Genomic DNA, 24,194 nt, shown 5'->3' on the forward strand with positions numbered 1-24,194 from the left:
AAAAACGCTGATCGATTTCTGAACAGCTAGTGTAAACCATGTATGGTAATCCATGCTGTTTCCATAAGAGCATCTCTTATCTCGAGGGTGTTCTGTTAAGGTATTTTGTTACAGGCAACAGGTTACTCATGTATGTTGAACGCTTTGAATTTAATCCATCTAGGTTATTGTAGGGGTGAGGCAGGGCGAGTTTCTTTCATTGCCTCTCAATGGGTTAAAAAAAGTTCAGAACACCTGGCCATCCAATACTTGGCCTCCTTTGTAGAGTGCACAGAGCAATGCCACGTGATTTTCTGCAAATACGTGGGTAGGTTGGCACTGTATATAGATTTTAGTTTACCTATGTGAGCCACAGACTAATAATGCAGCCCTCGCCTCTTTTAGGGGCCCTGCCCTCCTTTTTTTGTATCTCATTTAAAGCCCTGGCTGTACTTCACAGCTCAAACAGCAGACGGCCATTTCATCCCTTGCAATAGAGCCCTTGACACGTCAGTGTGCCCCCTCCTGGCACTGGGCAATCAGAATGTAGGACCCGTTTAGGCCCAGAGGTACGTCAGCACCAGGATGGTACGTGCATGAAGCTGTAGTACCTCGAGATGCACAATATTGGAAAATAATTACATGGGGGGGGGGGGGGGGGTGGGGGGTAGGGGTAATAGGAGAAAACAGATGGATGGAAATATAACTGGTGTTTCAGCCTCTGAGACCTGGGTACCGTGCCAACAACTAGGGCACTTATAGCAGCAGTTAGGCCTGTCCTTGTAGGTGACCCCTCCTCCTCCACCCCAGGAAAGGCAGGGACTCCTTGGAGCTGGACTGTGTAATGAGGTCCATATGTAGGTGTACACATGATTCAGATCTGGCCGCAGATTGCACAGTAGTGGGTGAAAGGGGGGCTCCACTTCACATGGGTGCGCCAGGCCTCCCTGGGGTCCTTCTCCCGTCCTACAATAACCACAATCCTTTCAACACACCCGAGCGTTTCATTGGCTTGTTGTGCAACCGAGAGGTGCAAGGTAACACAACAAGCGAACACAAGTGTGATCTGCAAGAAACCGGTCCATTCTCCAGGCCACATCCACCTTTCAACCCACCAAGGAGCGGGGCATAGCCAGCACCTCTTTATGCCCAGGGGAGAAATTATTTTCGGCTGTACGAGGTGTTATTGTTTATAGTCTGGGTGTAAAGTTAATGTAGTTACTTTCTCCTCATTCCTGATTTTGAAGCAGAGATGGTTGGCAATGAGAGCACTCGATGAAATTATGTGGCAATTAGTAGAAAAATATATGGTAGAGCTAACTAAGTTATAAGTTGAATTATGCGCTATTTTGCATGACGTAAAGCAAATTATGCGGAGTATTCTGCGACATACATACATTTGATCTTTTAGCACAATTCGAGAAAGATCGGACAGCTAAAATAATAGGTTTATTAAGGAAGAAAACTACACCCATTGAGCAGGGGATCTTACTGTAAATGTGTCATTAATAATAATTGATTTAACTTCATAACTGCACGCGCGCCATGTTGATAAGTGCCCTAGAATACATCAGATTGCTCTAGAACATCTTCATTGCTGCACTGAGCAGAACACAAAGCGGTGTTAACACATTCTTTACAATAAAAGGCTAGCCTCATTTGTTTGCTGCTTTCCTGTGATGGTCCAAAACTGGCCTTTAGTTTTATATTTACAATTTTTTCACACTGTAAGGCACCTTGAAGTTGCTGCTTCTATGAACGGACCACCCTGGCGTACGTTTCAGATTTGTTATCAGGGCCAGCTTTAGCGCTGGTGGCGCCCTGTGCTACAATGTTTGTTGGCGCCACCCCCAATGCCCACCTCTGGCACGGATTCCCCCACTAGCACCCTTTAACAGTGCCCCCAAGTCTCCATAACCACTATCTCTCCGATTAATTTAGTTTTATAGTGCCACTCATACCAGTGTGAGGTGTCAGAGCTCTTTACACCACACACCCATTGCATAGAGACAAGCATATGTGTGTAAATCCGTGTATAGGAAATGGTACTCAGACCGGACTACAAGGTGTAGGAGTGAAATGTCATCGATATTAGTAGGCAATATAGTTTGAGTTTTTATTCTTTAAAGCACAACTCCAGAATTTAAAACGAAACATCATTGTTAGGGGTTCTCTTCCGTAATAAGAATGGTTTTCTACCCAAATGAACTCTTTTCACAAGATTATGATGATGAAAGACTGGGCAAAAAAACATATAGCTCTAACATATGCCTTGCAGTTTACACACAGCTGATTGATGACAGTTTATAGCCCAATGTTCTTTATTCGTTTTTTGACTTAGAAACGACAAGTTACAATAGGAGCTCTTACAGAATCAGTAACCCACTGACCGATTTACATTATAAGCACGTTGTTATCTGCATGGGACACATTCTTAGCAGCAGGCATTTTAACCCTCTGCACTACCTTAGGATGAGTCAAAATTTCCACTAGACAAACCTCTGCTCTCCTTCCAGACCATTAACCACCGGAGTTATCTCGACATTTTAATTGATGTCTGAAAGACCAGGAACATGGCAGCAGGTGCTTTTAAAATGATAATATACATTTCCAGAAATGACGCCCCCACCCCAAGTGAACACCCGGTGCAGTCTCATAGATCGCACCGCCCTAGAGCCGGCCCTGATTGTTATAAAACCGTCTTTCTTGTGGCATTTCACAAGTTAAGGCATCCGCGCTCAGCTTGTCTTTCGCCGGGTGATTTTGCACCATGTCAGTAAACTGGTCACTTCTAACCGCATCAGTCAATAGCCGATGGGTAGCGATTAACAGCTGCACATTACAAGGTGCGGCGTTGCCCCTCACCCCCACAGTGTGCAGTAGTTTGAAACACGTTTGATCAGTTTGTGGCAGGCACTTTCTATATATTCACATTTCCGTTGAAAAATCCACAGTACTACAGTGTCATTCGGTCAAGCCGGGGCAGCGCATGTGCCCACTCTCCACCCATATTTTTCATTGGCTTGTGTAATTGTCCTTCGTAAATGCTCACTTCTGATCCTTTAATTGGCTTGTTGGTCCTTCCTTAGTAACGCCTTGTATTAAATTGTAAACTACCACGAGGACTGGGCTGGCCTTTTTAGGTTTTGACTGGCGATGCGCACGTAATGCGCATGCGCCAAAAAACCTTTTGAGTTGTGTGTGTGGGTCGGGTATACGCCCCCTCCTCCCATTGGCTAGCTCCATAAATGGAGGCTAGCCATTGGGAGAGGGCTCCGTCCGTCAATCTCGGACCAGATTCGGGGGCGTTCCCGAGAATTTTTGTCTTTTGGCTACGTCAGCCGAAAGCCTCTTCTCGGGAACGCCCTCGAATCTGGGCCAGCATTGACGGCACCCGTGGTCTCCTCTTCGCCTCTCCTAAGTTGCATCATCGGTGCTGCTGGAAAGGGGATATGAGAGCGGCCTGGAATGCACCAAAATTCCAAATGAAAACCGCTCCGTACCAAAATCTTACTTTGATTCCTTAAAATAAACACCGCGGTTTTGGCATGGCTGTCATTTTCATTGAGCCTGCATCGCGTACGTGGCCAAGTTGCATCATCGGTGCTGCTGACCTCATGTAAACTTTGTACTTGAACCGCGCCGGGCTGAGAATGAGTCACACCACACGCGTATCGGAGAGGAACTGTCTGGGGCAATCTGTGCTGCGCCACAAAACTGGCAATTAATTGGCTGAATTGGCCGTAGCAGGACAGTACCACTTTCCTAAACATTTCATGACAACACGTGATTTAGAACCAGGTTGACGAGATGGCCTACACTCAAGTCACGTGCTTTTTACGTACAGCAATTGGTATGTGGTATAAATAAATCAGTTCTACTCACAGCGTAATGGCGCGTGGTTTGGTTAAGATGGTGCGTTTATTCACGCTGCACGTGTCTGCCTGCATTGTCTTCCCTCTCAGTCAGACTCTTGTCACCATCAGGTCAACAGGATCGGGTTATATTGGTGCTACAATGAAAGTTGTACCTGGTATTTATTACATACTTAAGGCCCTGCTCTTCTACCTGTTGACAGTCGGAGTCCTCCTGACTATAGCGTCGTCAATGATGACGCTATCACTTGAAAGCAAGCTCGCTCTGGATCCGAAGGTCATAGGCAGGGCCCAGCCAGACTTAACGGAGTTGCCGGGCTCCTGCTCCTCTCTAATGTGAAGATTATACCGTGCTTACTTTGAGCAGCTGAGCTGGTTGCAGGGGTCCACCAGCGCTCTTATTTGAAAACCCGCACTTATTATTGTTTTAACACCAGCCTTCCATCCAAAATAAGAGAGAGAAACGGGGTAAAGACTGATAAAGAAAATGACGGTAAAACGCTGACAAAGGGAGAAAGCAGGGATTAAAAAAACCCATGCATGAGTGAAATAAATGGGCAGGACATGTATGGTGGTTCATGAAAGAGATATGAGGTGGAATCTAGGTTAGACAGCCTTGGTAATAGCATACATACCACCATACCCGATTTGGGTGGGAGACTCCCATTTGTTAAGCCAAAATGCCTTTGTTTTACCTGTCTCCCACCCAAAATTGCGTGTGCAGAGTGCAGAGTTGGCTTTGCGTGCGTGGCTCTGTGTGGGTGTAAAATGCAATAGGTCATGCATTTGCGAGCGATTTAAGCTATTGGCAATGTAAATGAAAAGGCCATTTATTTATGATTTTTTTTAAAAAACACCCCAAAAAAAATGTCATGACCAATGCCAATAGCTCTACCTTTAATATTGCTGAGACCATTGCATTGTAAATGCTATTTTACACTGTCACCCTGCCTCGAAGACGCACATTTCTCAGTCAGTCCCTTCAATGCTCAGTTGGAAGTTGCCAAAACCCATTTTTGAACTTTAGGCACGCAAATATCCGGTTGTATAATATTAGATATGTTTAGTAGCCCATCAAGTCTGTTTGTGTTTTTCCTTTTGCTTTTCATGTTAAAAATGCGAACTCGAGCAGCGGAAAACCCAGAAAAAACGTGAGCAGGCGGACTACTCGCTTGTAAAAAGCTTTCTGAACTTCCTAGTCAACTGCTATTAAACGCGTATAGTGTATACATGTTGTATGTGGTCGTTTTTAGGGTGTGCAGGCAAAAATGGGGGTAAAATTGGGGTCTGCAGTGCTACACGGTGAGCTCTCCTAGATATCAAGTGTGTATGTTACTGTTTTAAACACATTTTTGGTCTGGCAATAATTGTCAGTATGGAACTAATTAAGTTCTATCAAGCCCCGTGTGTGGTGAGGAGGGCCCCTCAGTGTTACACATGCTTTTACGGAGGTTTAGGGACCTTGTTGCTTCACTGCTGATTGGGCTCTGAGACGACCATCCTGCCTAGTTGCCTGTTGTGAATGGGTATAAACAATACACGTCCGATTATGGTGCCGGTTGGACCTATCCCACCTCAAGAACACAAAGAACCTACTGACATTTTCTACCTGAAATAGACCATCTAATTTGGAAAGACCACCCTGTGTCCTTCCTGATTTTATTTTCACCCAGTCATTAATCTCAAACTTGTACTCCTTTCTCTCCATGCTCACATTTGTTCCCTTGCCTCCTACACCATTTCAACCTTTCAGCCATGCAGGGACCAATTTAGTACCAGGTAAGCATCACACATCTATTGAAATGGGGGTCGCAGTGTGTAGGACTTGCAGTGTGTGGGGGGGTCGCAGTGTGTGGGGGGGGCTCTGTGTGGGTGGGTGTGTGTGGAGGGCTCTGTGTGGGTGTGTGTGTGTGGGGGGGCTCTGTGTGTGTGTGTGTGTGTGTGGGCTCTCTGTGGGTGTGGGGGGGCTCTCTGTGGGTGTTTGTGTGTGTCATTTGCGAGAGATAAAACTAGTTGCATTGTAAATGACAATGCCATTTATTTATGTTTAAAAAAAAAACACATAAATAAAAATAATGTCAAGAGCAATGCCAATAGCTCTAACTTTAACAAAGGCAAAACCATTGCATTGTAAATGCTTGTTACTTCTGTTATTACACAGTAGGTCTTACTTAGTGTTTAAGCACTATTTTCTCTAATGAGGTTCTAGTATTGCAGACAAGACCTGCTCTCCTGCAACTTTCAGCGCGCCATGCGCTTTCACTTTCAAAGCAGCCTGGGACAATCGTGGCCGCTTCTTTGCAATAAAAAACGTCTCGCATTGACGAGAGTTTGAGACAACCTATTGCATTGCATATTTTTTTTTGCAAATAAACACATACAGGACTTTCACTTTAATGTCGGCCACGCCCCTTTCTTTAGACGACCGAGTCTAAAGAAAGGGCCACAGCCGACCTTAACTTGAAAGCTTGGCATGGGGCTCTTTCCAAAAATTGCATTTGCAATGCAATAGCTCTCGCTTTTGCGGGAGTTTAAGCTATTGTAATTTACAATGCCAAAAGCTCAAACTCTCATAAATGTGAGACCTATTGCATTGCAAATGCTGGTTATGCGAGTTGCATATGCTTACTGTGCCTTGCTGCATCATTTCTTAGCTGGCCTATGGTACCATTTGGAGTGAGCCTCGATCCTCTGGCTAGAAGCTTTGAGATGGCGCAGTGAGTAGTGTAGGATGCAGTAGTTGCATTGTTTTTTTTCCCCAACCTCAAGAAATCTTTTCCTGTCTAGCCGCAGAGAGAAAATAATTAATTTCACAACTATTTCTGAGATAAGTACAAAATGTTAGTGCCAAGAAACTGGAAACGAGATGGTGTGCTTTATGAATGCCAAAATCCTATCCAGCCTAACGTCTACTCAAGGTTTTCCGTAAAGATTTTGATGAAACCTGTTAATCAGCATGTAACTGATCAGTTGAAGCACAGCACGCACGTTTATAATTTTTTTTAAAAACTAAAATCAAACTTTAAAATTGATGTTAAAGGTAAGTATTTGTTTTAAAATCTTCTACCACTGCAAATAGAAACGTTTTCCTATGCTTTGGAAAGTAGACAATTGGTGATGAGTCGTTATAGGTATATATTGCTAATACCGATTCTTAAATGTAGTCATACATTGATTGCCTCCTCAAATCCGTAGTCATTCTCTGTTGTAATTTATTAACTTTCTGCTTTCAGATCCCAAATAGGGAATTTCTGTTGCGGATGTCCTACATGGAAATCTACAATGAAACTGTAACTGATCTGCTCTGTGATGATAGAAAAAGGAAACCATTAGAAATTCGTGAAGATATGAATGTAAGTAATCATTTGAAATGCTGCAGCCTAGGCAGCTTATACATTTGGCAACACTGATCTTAATAGACATTTGTTTTGCATAACCCATTCAAATATTTGTGACCCTACTGCTGCAAGAGCTGCTCATCTTGCTTTTCTTTACGCTGTGGGACTAGGTGTTAATGGTAGGTTAGGTTGGTCTATTTTTACAGGTTGTCCACAGACCTCTAGAACAGTGCTTACCAAACGTTTTTAGAACCACGATCCATTTTATAGTATGACAAACTTTGCGACCCACATAGCTTTAATGCACATGACTGTCAAATTCTTAATGTAACTAAATCATTGTATGGTAGTGCATTTCTATTTGCAGACCACACATTTTCCATTGAAATGGTCACCAAATTTGCTCAGACCTACAGTTTGAGATAAAACTAGATTGCACACAAATGATGTGTGGACATCTGGTTTCTGTGAAAATCTATCATTTGTGCCTCATCAATTAAAGTGTCTTGCTTTGATCTGATCCTACTAAAATAGTTGTTTTCTTCACACTTTAGATTTACAAAACAAGTGCTTTGTTTTGCTTTCTTGAGTGCTGAATGTATATAATTTGTTGATAGGAAAAATGACGTTCTCAAGCTTTCCTTTCACACTTTATGTCCCCAGCAGGTCTGTCACATAATTCACGGCACAATTCTAAAACAATTACTTTTTCCTAGTCCACTGTACTAAGCTCAAAGCTGGCCATCTAGTTGAATTTGTTTAAGATTGGTGGGATGGAAATGGCCCCTAAATTGTGTACAGGTGTCCTTCCCTGCCCAGACTACACGACTGCAAGTATGTACTGGTTTTTAATGTTGGTCTTAGACTCACACAAATCTAGTTTCTGCATTGAGGCCTAAACCTGTTCCTTGATATCAGTGAAGTCCTGGAACCGATGAGGGGTGCACCAAGCATGCCCTTGTTTTACTGACCATGGACCTTTGCCCCAGTTGTTGGTTAGCATATAGTGTAGGTGACCGCATACCTTGTTTGTGAATCCATTGTTGCGGCCAGCCGTCTTTATCTCAGTCACTGGAGTGGAGCTCTACTGGTCCATTTATATAAGGTCCTGCTTACCCAGACCAATGTGCTAACATCCCAAGTGTATGTTGTGCGTGGTTGTGTATGTAGTCTGCATCGTATGTACATTGTTTGAGTGAAACTGATAAATAGAGGTCTTTGGGATCCTGTTTGGTTTGCCGTAGCCTTGTGCACAAGATGGAATAGAGGTTGTTTTACCATACAGCAGACCTGTATTGCCGAGCTTCTTGAAGCTGGAGGGATGAGACACAGGCACTGCAGAGAGGATAGGCTCCTTCTGAAATTTGATTAGGCCTTTTGTTGAGAGGAGCTGCTTGTTACTTTTCTTGTACATGGTAAGGGTAAAGGGTGGGATTGCAGTCTCTGTTGTTCAAGGTGACAGACTGCTTAGGTGAGATACTCTTTCACCTGAACACTGTTCGGTCTAGCACATGACAGCCAGGTGTAACAAGCTCGCACCTGTACGAGCATCTGTGGTGGATGCTCCATGCCATACTTCACAAAGGATGTGTCTAGAGAACAACCTGTAGAAGACTCTTGAAAAGAGAACCATCCTAAACCAGTTATGAAAGTGCAGAGAGTGGATCCAAATCTTCAGTCTGCTTTGACTTTATAAAAGTGAGACCCACTGACACACTTGTTTCAATTCCAAGTTCTTTTTGACCATAGAAGCGAGTGATCCACAGAGTACTCTGACTCCTATGCAATTTAGGGCTGGTGTCTGTCTGACAGCAAGTTTCTCATGGCTGAGGGAACAGCACCTGAAGTTTTACCTTGTTTGAAGAAGCAGTGTTTTGACATGACGTCCTTAGCAGCCAACTTACCAACCATGCAGGAGGTGTGACTGTCTATGGAGTGCCAGAAGCAGCAAGATCTTGATGCTGAGAAGGTCAGCCAGGAGACAAAAATGTGTTAAGAGTGACCCTAGGAGATGGGTGCACACTCCTGAACCCTAGTTCCAAGACCAGCAGTTGACCGTGCCATTGCAAGAAGAGTGACCACGGCCCACCTCACCGCTGTAATCAAGAACTGTGCCTGTGCATACTTTTCTGGGTGACCAAGAACTGTGCCTGTGACAGTCGCAGCTGCCACATCCCAGAAGGGCACCCCATTGATTCCAATGTGCCATTGTGAACTATCCACCCAGCTGCTCACCTTCTATGTCTCCAGTGCCCAGTACCAGTGGTCACTGAAGGACTTGAGGTGGAGGTACCTACTGCCAGTCCCTGCTGCAGCATACCCAGACTGATGGCTTCTCCTACTTGTCTCTTCCCTGAAATAGAACAGGAATGAGTGTTGCTGGATCCCCTGGCGTCAATAGAGAGAACACAGATGCTTACACTGGCATGAGACTATCGGCGGGTCTATATTGAGCTACACACTTTCATTAGTGACCTGGTGTATAGTGAACCTGAGCTTCCATTCATGCTGCACAGACACTAACCTTAGGTAGATCTGCCTAGACTCACAAAAAGAGGGTCATATGGGTAAAGTGAATGGGTGGGCAATAGCCCAAGTACCTGTACGTTTTATTGCACCTGCTAATATTGCCTGTGTAGTTTTCCGTTTTAAATGTTTTTATTGAAGTACAACTGCTGAAGGGGTTGTGATTGGCTCAGTTTGTGGAGCCGTAGTGGGACAGGCACAGGGACTTTAAAGACAAACAACCTCCGCCCCCTTGGTAGAGGTCCAGTAGCCTAGGCTTTACCTTCCCCTAGCCCCACCCCCTTCGCCCCCCAACCAACTCACTTCCTGCAAACTGGGTCTGAGAATGGTAAAATACATTTTATGCCCATCAACTGCAGCGACTGCCCGCTGGCCCAATCCTCTGGCCCTTTATTGTCTTCTTCATTCATATTTTCCAATGGTAGCTACTGCAGTAGAGCAACCTGTGACTAGCTGGGTTCATTTTTAAACCGAAGCACACTGCCTCACATCACAGCACAGTTCGCTATTTTCATTGTGGTAAATGCAGTACAATGTTTGCGCTTACTTGAATATGAACTGTAATTTTTCACTAGAGCTGGTGCAGATATCTTTGAACCTCTCTAAACCAGTGTTTCTGGATTTTACCCTTCATCAGTAGAGATGGAAAAGAACAAATTACATCAGGGGTTGCTGAGAATGCTGCCACAGTCCTCCCGTTAGTGAGAGCAGAAGAGGGATGGAAGCAGTGTGCTCCCACCCCCCATCTGTTTAAAAAGCCTCTCTTGAGCCAACAAGCTGAAAAGGTTTTGGAGATGCACCTGTGAGCAGTACTGAGACCGGAGAGGACTGTGGCAGCATTCCCAGCAACCTGTGATGCAATTCATATGTGATCTCTGCGGATTAAGGCTAAAATCCAGAGACACGTGTCTGGGGATGTACAGCACTATCTGCACCAACTCTGGTGAAAAACTACAGCTAATTTTAGAGTAATCGCAAACATTATACTTCATTTACCACAGTCCTATGGAACAAACTGTGGCGTGATGTGAAGCAGTGTGCTCCCATCCCCCTTTTGATTTGTAAACCATTGTGAGTGGTGAGTGTCTTACACCGGAAAGATCTTGGGCTCTAATAATTTGCTGAGTAACCCTACACACTAGTGGGAGGGAGAGCATTTCCCAAAACTGAAGAGTAAGACCTGATCTTATTTTAAACTGATACATATAAATAAAACTATAGCACTTTTGAGTTCTCATCCAAAAATCTTTATCTGAAAGAAACACGTTAGTATTAGATTCCTTACCATAGAATATCCCCAGGCGTCCGTCTGGATCCGGAAACTTTTGCGTAGCAGTACCCCTGCGCGTCGGTAGGCGTCGTCTGCAGGCGTCCCCTGCGGCTCCGCGTCCGTCGTTGGCGTCGTGCGCTGTGATGACGTCGCTGGAGTATATAGACGCCGCCTCCGCGCGCTGACGTCAGTTCTTCTTTTTTCTGGGCCAGTTAGCGCAGATCCGAAGAGCAGTACTCCGGTCTTTTGACCAAGTTTTTTGATCTTTTTTTGATCTTTGAATCTTCTACGGTGCCGGTAGGATGCCCGGTTTCAAGAACTGTGACGACTGTGACCGGACGATGTCGGTCACGGATCATCACCGACTCTGTCTCCGGTGTCTGGGCCCCGACCACGACGTGGACGCCTGCGTCGACTGCCGGGCCTTGACGAATAAAGCTAGGCGGAAGCGGTCCCGCAAGCTGCTCGAGCTCCGGGTGTCGGCCCCGCGTCGAGAGCGGTCCCAGTCCGGCCGGAGGTCAAGGGAGCGATCGAGGGAGTGGTTGCGGAGCCGTCACGGGCGCTCCGGGAGTCGTCACCATTCATCTGGTTCCTCAGGTAGGAAGCACAAGAAGTCTGGGCGTCGTCATCGTACCCCCGACTCCCCCCCGACGCTCGCACGACGCGGCCGGGGGTTCAGGTGGCCCCACCCCCGCGGCTCCGCGTGAGTCGCCGACGCGGCCTGCTCCATACCCTGCGGTCCCTGGGCAGGGCGCGTCGCCCGAGGAGATTAAAGCGTTCCTCGTGGCCATGAGGGCTCTTTCTCCTCCGGCGGGTTCTGCGGCGCCTTCGGGCCCTGTGAATCCGTCCGGGGGCCCCAGCGGCTCGGGTGACACTGCCTCGACGCCGTCGGGTGCTCCGGCCCCGGCGCCGCCGACGGCTCCGATCCCGGCGCTGCAGGGGCCCACGGGGTCGACGCCGGCTGGTCAACCGGCCTCTCCGGTGCCGATTCCATCGGGGCAACCCCTGGCGCCGCCCCCAATCCCTCTCTGAATGCGGACGCGGAGTCGGACCGGCGTCGCTCGACGCCGATGGGGCCTGTGAACCCCGAGGATCCGGTCTACATTGTTTATTACGAGTATGGTGAGGATGTAGAATACAGAGAGGGTTGGGAGGGGTCTGAGGACCCTCTGACACGCGAGTGTCAGTACGACATGGACTGGACGGGTGACTTGGGTGACGCCAGTGGTCTGGATGACTCCCCCCAACCCTGGCTTTGTCTCGCCTCCTACCGTGGCTACGGAGGAGGGGGCAGCTTATTCTGTGGTGTTGATGAGGGCTGCCAAGGCCTTACACCTTGAGCTCCCCGTCGCGGCCGTGAGGACTAACATCCTCACTGAGGTACTCAAACCGCAGTCATGCCCACAGGAGCCACTGCTGCCGTTCAACGAGGCCTTAACTGACGTTCTTTTGGGCACGTGGTCCAGGCCCGCTTCAGGTTCGCCTGTTGATAGGAACGTGGCCAGACGCCACCGTCCGTGTTCGGATGACCCCAAGTTTCTGTCCACCCACCCCACCCCTGAGAGTCTGGTGATCCAGGCCTCAACCTCCCAGACCGCATTCCCGTCGGCCCTGCCCGACAGGGAATCAAAGAGGTACGACCAGTATGGCAAGAAGGTCTTCTCGTCCCTGAGTTTGGGACTGCGGTCTTGCAACACCGCGTGCCTCTTGGGCCGCTACACCCACTCTCTGTGGGATACGGTCGCGGACCTGCTGCCTGAATGCCCGCCGGAGGTACGGGCTAAGCTCGGCAAGGCTATGATTGAAGGCCGAGACGCAGCAAGATACTCCATCAGGTGTGGTCTTGATACGACCGGCTCGCTGGGCAGAGCCATGCCAACGACGGTGGCGATTCGTCGCCACGCCTGGCTGAGATCCGCCAAATTCTCGACTGATGTCCAGAATGCCTTAATGGACATGCCGTTTGATGGCAGTCGCCTGTTTGGCGACAAAGCGGACCACGTGCTGGAGCGCTTCAAGGACTCCAGGGTCACGGCCAAGTCCTTAGGTCTCTCGACCCAGCGCCAGCAAACGGGTTCGTTTCGCTCCTTTCGTGGCCAAGGAAGGGGCGGTCCCACACGTGCTGCCAGCCACGCGCCGCAACAGACTTAACGCGGTGGCGACGTGGAAACTGCCGTGGTGGCGGTCGGGGACAGCGGCAAGGTCAGGCCACACCTCCCCCCGCAGCATCTGCCACGAAATCCTCCTAGTCCGAGCTTTCAGGCCCATGTGACGCCGGTGGGAGGCAGGGTTCGCCATCACCTCTCCCACTGGCGCACAATAACATCGGACAGGTGGGTGCTGCAGCTCGTCCGTAGGGGCTACTCCCTCCCCTTCGAGACAACTCCTCCAGCCATGCCACCGCAGAACCACTGTGTGTCGGGGGACCACTTGGCACTTCTGAGGGAGGAAGTTACGGCCCTCTTGGCCAAGGGTGCCATCGAGCTCGTTCCTGGGCCAGAAGTAGGACGTGGTTGCTATTCCCACTACTTTCTGGTACCCAAGAAGGACAAGGGGGGCCTACGTCCTATCTTGGATCTAAGGAACGTCAACGGCTTCCTCCGGAAGGAGAAGTTCAAGATGTTGACTTTAGCTCAGGTCTTGGCTGCTCTAGACCCGCAAGACTGGATGGTAGCGTTGGACTTGCAGGATGCGTATTTTCACATCCCCGTCATGCCGGCCCACCGGCGTTACCTGCGGTTCACGGTAGGCCTCGAGCATTTTCAGTTTCTCGTGCTCCCCTTCGGCCTTACCAGCGCCCCACGGGTGTTCACCAAGGTGATGGCGGTGGTCGCAGCTAATCTGCGCAGATTGGGGGTCTCAGTCTTTCCCTATCTAGACGACTGGTTGTTGAAGGCGGGCTCGCCCCAGACAGTCGTCCACCACCTTCAGATGACGGCAGACCTCCTGCACCAGCTGGGGTTCTCCATCAATGTGCCGAAATCACACCTGTGTCCCTCTCAAAATCTCCTTTTCATCGGAGCGGTTCTCGACTAGGCGCAGTTTCGGGTCTATCCTCCGGAACGGCAAGTCCAGGACATACAGGCTTTGATTCCTATCTTTCAGCCGTTATCCCGGGTTTTGGTCAGGTTGACGCTGCGGCTGCTGGGGCTGATGGCCTCCTGCATCCTTCTGGTGCATCACGCCCGGTGGCGGATGCGGGCTCTGCAGTAGGACCTGAAGTTTCAGTAGGCCCAGCATCAGGGCAATCTGTCCGACCATGTCTTGATCTCGGAGGGCACTGCAAGTCAACTGCAGTGGTGGCTTACGGACCGCGATTGGGTCAGAGGCAGATCCCTCTCCCTTCCCCAACCGGAGCACGTTGTTGTGACGGACGCGTCCCTCCAGGGCTGGGGAGGTCACCAGGGAGAGGCAGAGATCAGAGGCATCTGGTCCCTGGCGGAGTCCCGGCTCCATATAAACTTGTTGGAGCTCAGGGCGATTCGTTTGGCACTGAAAGCATTCCTCCCCTTTGTCAACGGGAGTGTAGTGCAGGTGTTCACGGACAACACCACCGCCATGTGGTACTGCAACAAGCAGGGCGGGGTGGGGTCGTGGACCCTTTGCCAGGAGGCTCTGCGCCTCTGGCAATGGCTGGAACGTCAGAGCGTGACTCTGACGGTTCAACACCTGGCAGGTTCTCTGAACGCCAGGGCGGACAAACTCAGCCGTCGGTGTTCGATGGATCACGAATGGCGTCTGAACTCGGACGTGGCGCAAGGCCTCTTTCGGCAATGGGGAGAGCCTTGGTTAGATCTATTCGCCACAGAAGAGAACGCGCAGTGTCATCAGTTCTGCTCGTTGGAGTTTCCAAGACGGCACTCGCACGGCGACGCCTTTCGGCGCGAGTGGAGTTGCGGTCTGTTATACGCCTTTCCGCCTATACCACTTCTGCCCAGAGTGCTGAAGAAGATCAGGCGCGACCCCGCCCAAGTCATCCTTGTGGCTCCGGACTGAGCTCGAAGGTACTGGTATCCCGAGCTACTCAGCATGTCAGTCGGTCCCCCGATCCGCCTGCCCCTTCAGGAGGACCTTCTGTCGCAGCAGCAGGAGACGGTCCTCCACCCGAACCTGTCCAGCCTCCACCTCCATGCGTGGAGATTGAGCGGCGGCAGTTGAGGCCATTTGACTTGCCTCCTGAAGTCTGTGATGTGATTCTGGCTGCCAGGTGTTCCTCCACGAAATCGGTATACGCCTGTCGGTGGAACAAGTTTGTGGCATGGTGCACAGCAAAGGCTGTGGATCCTCTTTCTGCCACGCTTTCTGAGGTCCTTCTTTTCCTTCTTTCTCTGGCCCAGCAGGGCTCTGCTCTGGGCACTATCAAGGGCTACCTTTCTGCCCTTTCGGCCTTTCTGAGGCTGCCTGATCAACCTTCTTTGTTCAAGTCCCCCATTGTAACGAGATTCTTGAAGGGCATCACACACATGTATCCTCCTGTTCCGTTTGTGATGCCTCAGTGGGACTTGAACCTGGTTCTAATATTCTTGATGTGTGCTCCCTTTGAGCCCCTTCATTCCTATCCTCTCTGTCTCCTGACTTTAAAGACGGCCTTCCTGGTTGCCATCACCTCTGCCAGGAGGGTGAGTGAGCTCCAGGCTCTTTCTGTCAAACCTCCTTTCATGTCCATTCATCCAGACAAGGTGGTTTTGAGAACTAGACCTTCTTTCCTGCCCAAAGTTGTCTCTGCTTTTCACATCGGGCAGTCCATCACCCTCCCTTCCTTCTTCCTGCCTCCGCATCCTTCAAAGGATGAAGAACGGCTCCATCGCCTGGACCCAAAACGTGCGCTTTCATTTTATATGGATCGCACACGCCAGTTCCGGGTGGATGACCAACTGTTTGTTGGCTACGTGGGTGCGAAGAAGGGATGGGCGGTACATAAACGGACCATCTCTCGGTGGGTAGTTCTGTGCATCAAAGCGTGCTACTCTTTGGCTCGGAAGGAGCCTCCTGTTGGGCTGAGGGCCCATTCCACTCGGGCCACGGCGGCTACTACTGCCCTGGGCCGGGGAGTTCCCTTGCAGGACATTTGCCAGGCGGCTACGTGGGCCTCGCTGCACACTTTTGCGAGGCACTACTGCCTGGACGGTCAAGTCCGGAGGGATGGCTTCTTTGGCCGTTCGGTCCTCCAGGACTTTCTGGTGTAGGATTGTATTGGTTCGCAGACCCACCACCGGGGTTGGTATTGCTGGGGTATCTATTCTAAGGTAAGGAATCTAATACTAACCTGTTTCTTTCAGATGAACAAGTTACTTACCTTCGGTAACGATATATCTGTAAGAAACATTAGTTGGTATTAGATTCCTTACCGCCCCACCCATCCTCCCCGTTCTGCGAACTGTTACCTAGGGTTAAGGACATCACTTTCAGGGCCCTAGTTTCAAATGGCACCAGTGTTGGTTCTCACATGGCTCTGCGTGTTCTGGCGCGGAAAAGCTGTGTCAAAGAACTGACGTCAGCGCGCGGAGGCGGCGTCTATATACTACAGCGACGTCATCACGGCGCACGACGCCAACGACTGACGCGGAGCCGCAGGGGACGCCTGCAGACGACGCCTACCGACGCGCAGGGGTACTGCTACGCAAAAGTTTCCGGATCCAGACTAACGCCTGGGGATATTCTAAGGTAAGGAATCTAATACTAACTAATGTTTCTTACAGATATATCGTTACCGAAGGTAAGTAACTTGTTCTTCAATGTAATCTGTTACAAGTCTCTTTGATACTAGCATGTTATATTCTACCTATGGTCTTTTACAGAGAAACGTGTATGTTGCTGATCTTACCGAAGAATTGGTGGTTCTGCCACAAAATGTGATGGATTGGATAAAGAAGGGTGAAAGTAAGTGGAAAATGTTACATTTTCTACTTCAAATGTTGAATTAAAGGAATTTACATTTGAATGTATTAAAGCCATCCGTATAGCTTCACATTAAATTTAGATTCATCCTCTATTATGTAGATAAATCAGGCAACAATGAGGAGTTGATGGGCTGTGACAGTTTTTGTGTCGAGCCTACAGCGCTCCTGCACTGTTTGCAAGACCTGCTGTAATCAGTAATACCACTTTTTCCCCTTTCTGCTACTTACCATTGATTTACTCCAGTGTCGTTGTTCTTTGCTTCCTCCTAACTCGTTCGCTTTGCAGATACGTCGCTTCCATTCAAGGCTGAGGCGCACCGGCCAATTATTTCCCTTGTGCTTTCCCTCTTCAGTTGTTGTGTGGGAGAACTTTTTGTTGTTGTAACTTTCTGCAGCCGCTTGTCGCTGCTTGTATTTACAGTCCTTGCCTTTATCTAGCATTGAACTTCTTTTGGTGGGACTTGGGCATGTTTGGGCGTCTTTCCAAGGCTAATCCTGCCGGTTTTGGATTCGATGCCTGGTGGTGCATTCATCTTGCTCGCCTGCTGTGAACAACATTTCCCACACTCCTTCCTCGCTCAAAAACAGTGGGAAACATATGTATGCTTTTAACACAAAGTATATCTCTGCAGTTATGTACCCAATATGGATTTTATTGTTTTAATATGTAATGTTTTACTTATATTCTTTGTGGAAACAAAGTTTGAAAACAATCTGCCCTGATTGATTGGGTAGTGCGGTCCACTCTGTGATGATTAGGTTTTAATTTACAGAGTTTGCCAGTGCAGCGTTCCTGCTCTGCCGCTGGCAGAAGCCCCCCACCTCTTTCTTCCTCTTCCATTTATTCCCTCTGTTCTCTTCCAGGGGACCCTCTTGAAAGTCATAAGCATTAGAATATTCCCCCCGATGTGCGGGACCCCGGAAACACTATAATCCAGTTGAAGACTAGGGATAGTCGAAACGCGTAGGCCATTCGCCTTGCAATCTGTTCATGGTGTTTTAAAAGAATAAATAATTGAGAACTTTGTTGTTGTGGTGCCGTGACTTTTGTACCATACGTGGAAAAACGAAGGAACCTGAAGCAATATATATATATATATATATATATATATATATATATATATATCAGTCTACTAAACACCAGAGCTGAATAATGCTGTAAAGAATTTCCACCATACATGAATAACGTGCATTAGAAACATGAGAAAACAACAACAACAAAGTTGTTCTAGAAACTTTTTTAATGCTCAGAAAGCAGTAGAAATTCTTATAAAACACTGAAAGCATAGGAAGCTCCCAGGCTGAAATGCGAACAGTCTAAAAAGACTGAAAAGCTAACCTGTAGCTGCATGCAATAAACTGACACCGTGCATTTAAGGCACTCCTGACCCCCAGCTTCCCATCATGTCTCAGGGGTGATAGTTAGGTCAGTTGTTCTTTCCGGCTCCTTCAGTAAGGATCCTGGTAACACAGCTCCTCTCTTTTCTGATTTCTTCAGAAAATCTTTTCACTTTAGACAACTTTTATTCCTTACTTCGACGTTTTTCATCTGTAGAAGTAAGAGGCTGTCTTTTTTGACAGGTTTAGGCATTTTTAACATCTTAAAATGCCATCTCTTTTTGACTCTTGCCCTTCTTGTGGTAAAAAGAAGGCCAAAACAGAGTCTCATGAAGTCTGTATCCTTTCTCCCTGAAGATCATGATCCGAAGGCCTGCCCTCACTGCCACAACCTGTCCAGAAGAACTTTGAAGGACAGGGAAAGAATTCACATTTATGGCCTGGCAGAGAAGTCTAGAGGAAGGTCTCCAGTAAGGAAGGGCTCCAAGAGGTCTAGAACAGCTTCTAGAAGTAAGTCCTCGCGTCCTTCTGCTTCAGCGTCGGGCTCGGCGCTATAAGAAGATCTTCAGGTGGGTCATTTATCGAAGAAAAGCCCCTCGACAGCGGGCTCCCCGTCGAGAAAAGGTACGTCTGCGTCGAAGATTAGATATCCTCTGCCGTAGTCAACCCGGCGGCGATCTGCGTCGAGGAGCAGAGACCCTCCGCCGTCGTTAACCCGGCGACGATCGGCGTCGAGGAGCAGAGACCCTCCGCTGTCGTCATCTCGACGACGATCGGCGTCTAGGAGTGTCACCCCTCCGCTGTCGTCAACCTTGCGACGATCTGCGGCGAGGAGCAAAACTCCTCCGCCGTCATCAACTCTGCATCGAGGTGCAAGGACCCTCCGTCGGCAAGACGTTCGGCGACGAGGGCAGGCTCTCTTCTGTCATCGCAGTCCAATCAGCGATCGACGTCTAACAAGGACCCCTCCGCCGTCGTCAACTGGGCGATGATCCGCGTCGAGGGTGAGGTCTCAGTCGTCGTCTCGATGACGTTCGGCGTCAAGGGCGAGAAAAATCCCTCCGCTGTCGAGATTGGATGCAGCTCTGCCGTCATCTAGAAGACCCTCTGCGTCGAGTGAGAGACCTCCTCCGTTGTCTGCTTCTCATCGCCGTTTGACATCGAGACAGCACTCGCCTGTTTCTCGTCGGCACCGGTCGCCGTCGAGACTGCGTTCGACGTCGAGCAGACGGCAGGAGCCTAGATCGACGTCTGGAGTGCGTGCAGGTTCGACGTTGAGGCAGGCCTCGTGAGGTCTGGGGGATGGATCAGTGGTCCTGGTGACGGTGTCAGCCTCGCGCCATTCATCCTCTAATTCTCCCAGGACGGCCACTCCGGAACCTGCTACCCACGTCCGCAAGTCTCCTTCAAGACGAGAAGAGACTCCTGCTGCATTTCAGTTGTCCCCAAGATGGCAGCTGCCCTTAAGTTACTGGCAGGACACTAGGGCAACAAGGAGGATGCAGGAGTATGCCAGTTCTGTGCATAGGTCTCCTCTTCAAAGACTGGTGGACAAAGCGGACAGAGTGAGCCCTCCGAGACACATGCATGAGAGGTCTCCGGAGAGAAGGCACTACAGATCGCGTTCTCCGAGACGTGAGGAACGCACAGTCAGATCGCGAGAAAGGAGGCGTAATACACACCGATGAAGTAGGAGAACACCATCTACTTCCTAGACTTACTCTACCCGGTCCTCCAGGAGGGATTACTCCCCCACACTATCGGACAGCCTGATTTCCAGGGTCTCTCCCATAGATGACATTAACACCTACCATGAGGTTCTGCAGAGAGGTGCGCAGAAGCTAAATATTGAGATGTCTGTCCCACAAGTCACGACAACAGTGATGATCGAGACTCTATCAGAAGACGGCGTCTCGACCTTTGCTTCCATTGGTTCCTGGGATTCTTGACCCAGTCATGGACACTTTTTTAACTCCAGCATCCATTAAAGCAGTGCTGGCTCGCCTCTTGAAAAAATATAAGCCGGCTACCTCGGATCAGGTCTTTGTCAAAACGGATCCTCTTGCAGACTCTGTCATTGTGGCGGCAGCGAAGAAGACGCATGCTGTTTCGGCCACTTCTTCTGTTCCACCAGACAAAGAGAGCAGGTCCCAGGACTCGTGGGGTCGCAGGGTCTGCACTTCTGCTGCTGTATCCCTTAAAGTCTCTAGCGCGGCTGCGTTGCTTGGCAGGTATGACAGAGCTCTATGGGACTCCTTGGAACGTTTCAAGACCAAGCTCCCAAAGGAAGACCAAAAGGATTTCGCTGAAAGTCACAGAGGGATCTTTGGTGGCTAACCAAGTGATAAGCACAGCGGCGGATGGTGCGGTGCTATCAGCACACTCTTACGCGCATGGAATATGCGCGAGTAGATCGTCCTGGTTGCGATTGACAGGACTGAAGCCAGATGCAGAACAAAGAATCCAGAACCTCCCGTTCTCTGGCTCTTCTCTTCGGCACTCATGCTGACGAAGAGATGAATAGGATGAAAACAGAGTTGCTCAAGGCGGTTGGGGTGGAGAAGAAGAAAGAGTTTAAGCGCCGCTACACATCCAACCAGCGCAAGGGGCCTCAACAGAGGGTTCAAACCCCTCGGTGGTCCCAAAACAAGAACCAGGGGAAAACCCAGTTTCGAGAAGGAAAGTCCAATCGAGGTAGAGGTGGTCACCAAGAGCAGTCCTCTACCACAGCGAGAGGCGGAAAGTCATGAGCAGTGGCTTCCTCCGCCGCCGTTGCCCACTCCAGTGGGAGGAAGTGCTTCTCAACATCTAGCAGAGTGGGCCAATATCACAGGAGATCGCTGGGTGCTGAATATACTACGCAATGGATATGCGCTACGTTTCCGTGCGCTTCCAAAGGACATACCACCAAAAAAGTCTCGTCCTCCTCAGTTAAAGCTGCTTCGAAAAGAGGTGAGAGCTCTTCTCCAAAAGCAGGCGATAGAGGAGGTTCCGCCCTCTCAAAGAGGAAAAGGGGCTTACTCCAGATACTTTCTTGTCCTCAAAAAAGATCAGGAGGACAAGTTTCGACCAATCTTGGACCTTCGACTTCTGAACAAGGTCATAGTAAAGGAGAAGTTTCGCATGTTGGACCTTCAACAAATATGTCCACATCTGCAAGTAGGTGATAAGATGTGTTTGGTGGACCTCCAAGATGTGTACTTCCACATCTCCATCGCAAAACGTCATCGGAAGTACCTGCGGTTGTGGTCGGCCACAAACCTTATCAATACAAGGTCCTTCCCTTTGGTCTGAAGTCGGCTCCGTGGGTCTTCACCAAATGCATGGCAGTGGTGGCAGGCTCTCTTCACAGAGAAGGTCTCTTCGTCTATCCATACTTGGACGACTGGCTGCTGAAAAGTCCATCCCCACGGCAAGTGAGACACGACTTCCAGTTCTGTCTCCAGCAGCTGCACGACCTCGGGCTGCATGTCAACATGGAGAAGTCGGTGCAGCAACCCACCCAGTTCATCCACTACCTCTGCTCCGTTCTGGACACAAGCGTGGGAAGAGCGTATCCTTTGGAGGAGAGACTGTCTTCCATGAGACAGAGCTGCAGGCTTCTGCTCCTGGTGCAGAATCACAGTTCGGCAGGTGGCATTCCTGCTAGGATCCATGGCGTCCTACATCTTTCTCATTCCCAACGCCAGGCTGAGGATGTGTCCTTTGCAGCAGACTCTGGAAGACCAGTGGGATCAGTCAACTGGTTGCTGGGAGGATCAGATCTCTCTCCCAGGCGGCGAGATCCTCCCTCTCATGGTGGACGCAGTAGCGGAATCTGATGATGGGAGTACCTTTTCACCAGCCACTACCAGTACAATTGTGGTGACCGACGTGTCCATGCAAGGCTGGGGGGCCACACATGGGGTGCCTTCAGATTCAAGGACGGTTGTCGGCAAAAGAACAGACCTACCACATCAACATGCTGGAGCTGCGAGCAGTCCATCTGGCTCTGAAAGCTTTCCTGCCTGCAATAGAGTCCGATTCAATCCCGGTCCAGACCGACAACACGACAACCATGTTCTACCTGAACAAGCAGGGTGGAACTTGGTCACGTCCTCTCACCCTGGAATCACAAGCGATCTGGCACTGGCTGCTCGCCCGGAACCTCTCTGTGGTTGCAGTGCACCTTCCAGGAGAGCTAAATGTCAAGGCAGACGCACTCAGCAGGCACTTCGAAGATCAGCCAGACTTGGGTGCTGCACGACTAGGTGGTGTCAGACCTTTTCCATTGTTGTGGTCGTTCGGAAATAGATATATTTGCGGACGAAGAAAACACAAAATGCCACGCCTTCGCGTCCAGATTCCACCATCTAAGGACAAGGGGGGCATGCTCTTTTGATGGACTGGTCAGGGACATTTGCCTACGCCTTTCCTCCTCTGCCCCTGATCCCGAAGGTGGTGTCCAAGCTACTCAGATCCAGCATGACCATGATTCTGATAGCTCCAGACTGGCCACGGCAGTGGTGGTACCCGAACCTTCTACATCTGTCGGTACTTCCACACAGGAGACTACCTTGCAGGCCGGACCTGCTGCCCAAGATGGGAGGGAGGATTCTTCAACACAACCTTCCCTCACTGAACTTAACAGCATGGCTCCTGAGGTCCTGCAATACGGACATTTAAAACTGACTCCGGATTGCATGTATATTTTAAAAGAAGCAAAAAGACCCTCCACAAGAACGTCATACGCGTTTAAGTGGAAGAGGTTTTTTATATGTTGTAGAGAACATCACTTTGATCTGACGAAGGGGCAGGAGGATGTCATTCTCACTTACCTTCTGTATCTAGCAAGATCTGGTCTGAAGTATGCTTTTATCAGAGTGCATTTATCTTCCATTACGGCATACAGGAAGTCGCCAAGTCAGTCCTCCTTTTTCCAGATGCAGGTGGTCAAGGACTTCTTACAGGGGTTAAAGAAAGTGTATTCCCCTGTTCGAAACCCTTCGCCTCCGTGGGAGTTAAACCTGGTGTTATCAAAGTTGATGGGCCCTCCATTTGAGCCAATCCACAGAGCTTCCTTGCAGCATTTGTCTTGGAAGGCCGCTTTTCTAGTAGCCATTACATCCGCGCACAGAGTAAGCGAGATCCAAGCACTGTGTACCAATGAGCCTTACACTGTTTTCCACCACAACAGAGTAGTCTTGAGGGCGCATCCTTCTTTTCTCCCTAAGGTGGTATCTGATTTTCATATCAATCAGTCCATTTCATCTTTTTTTCCTAATCCAGTGACCCCGGCGGAGCGGTTGCTTCATTCCTTGGACCTCAAGAGGGTACTTAAGTTCTACTCGTAAAGTACCAAGGGCATAAGGAAGACAGATCAATTATTTGTCAATTATGGCGCCATGAGAACCAGCTTCCCAGCCGCTAAGAGATCCATTTCAAGATGGATTGTTTCCTCCATTACCTTATCTTACCAGCTGGCGAAAAGGCCCTTACCTTTACCTCCCGAGGCACATTCCACCAGGGGAAAGCGGCCACTGTTGCTTTCTTACATGACGTCCCTATGTCAGATCTGCAAAGCCGCAACCTGGAAATCAGTTCATACTTTTACGAGGCACTACTGCCTAGAATCTGATTCCAGGGCTGATGCTCAAGTAGGCCAGGCCTCCTTGAGAAATTTTTTCGGATAGTAGTTTCCTCTATCCTAGCTTGGTGCTTTCGGAGCTTTCTGATCACGTTTTCTGTGTTCTCCTTTACCCGCAGGGAGATAAGGTGAGGCTCGCTATTCTATTCTAATGCTTATGTCTATTGATGAGGATCCCCTGGAAGAGAAGGATTAGTTACTTACCTGTAATCCTAGTTCTCTTCCAGGGGTATCCTCCTCAAAGTCATAAGCAACCCTCCCGCCTCCCCAGGCAAAGGACTATTTTAAGTTGGAGATATTCTTAACCTCTTTGTTTCATTGTTTTTTCAGTCTCCGCAAAGA

At 49.1% G+C, this 24,194-nt stretch overlaps 1 protein-coding gene across 1 annotated transcript in view; it reads left to right on the forward strand.

Annotated features, from left to right (window-relative positions):
- CENPE (centromere protein E) overlaps positions 1–24,194 on the forward strand; it is a 1,817,274-nt gene that overhangs the window by 113,337 nt on the left and 1,679,743 nt on the right. Inside the window, exons 5-6 of the mRNA XM_086962044.1 lie at positions 7,088–7,207; positions 16,787–16,868. Coding sequence (XP_086818170.1) covers positions 7,088–7,207; positions 16,787–16,868 — 202 coding nt within the window. The remainder of the gene's footprint in view (positions 1–7,087; positions 7,208–16,786; positions 16,869–24,194) is intronic.

Source organism: Lissotriton vulgaris, chromosome 3_1 (assembly GCF_964263255.1).
Source record: "Lissotriton vulgaris chromosome 3_1, aLisVul1.2, whole genome shotgun sequence".
Classification (NCBI taxonomy): Eukaryota; Metazoa; Chordata; class Amphibia; order Caudata; family Salamandridae; genus Lissotriton; species Lissotriton vulgaris.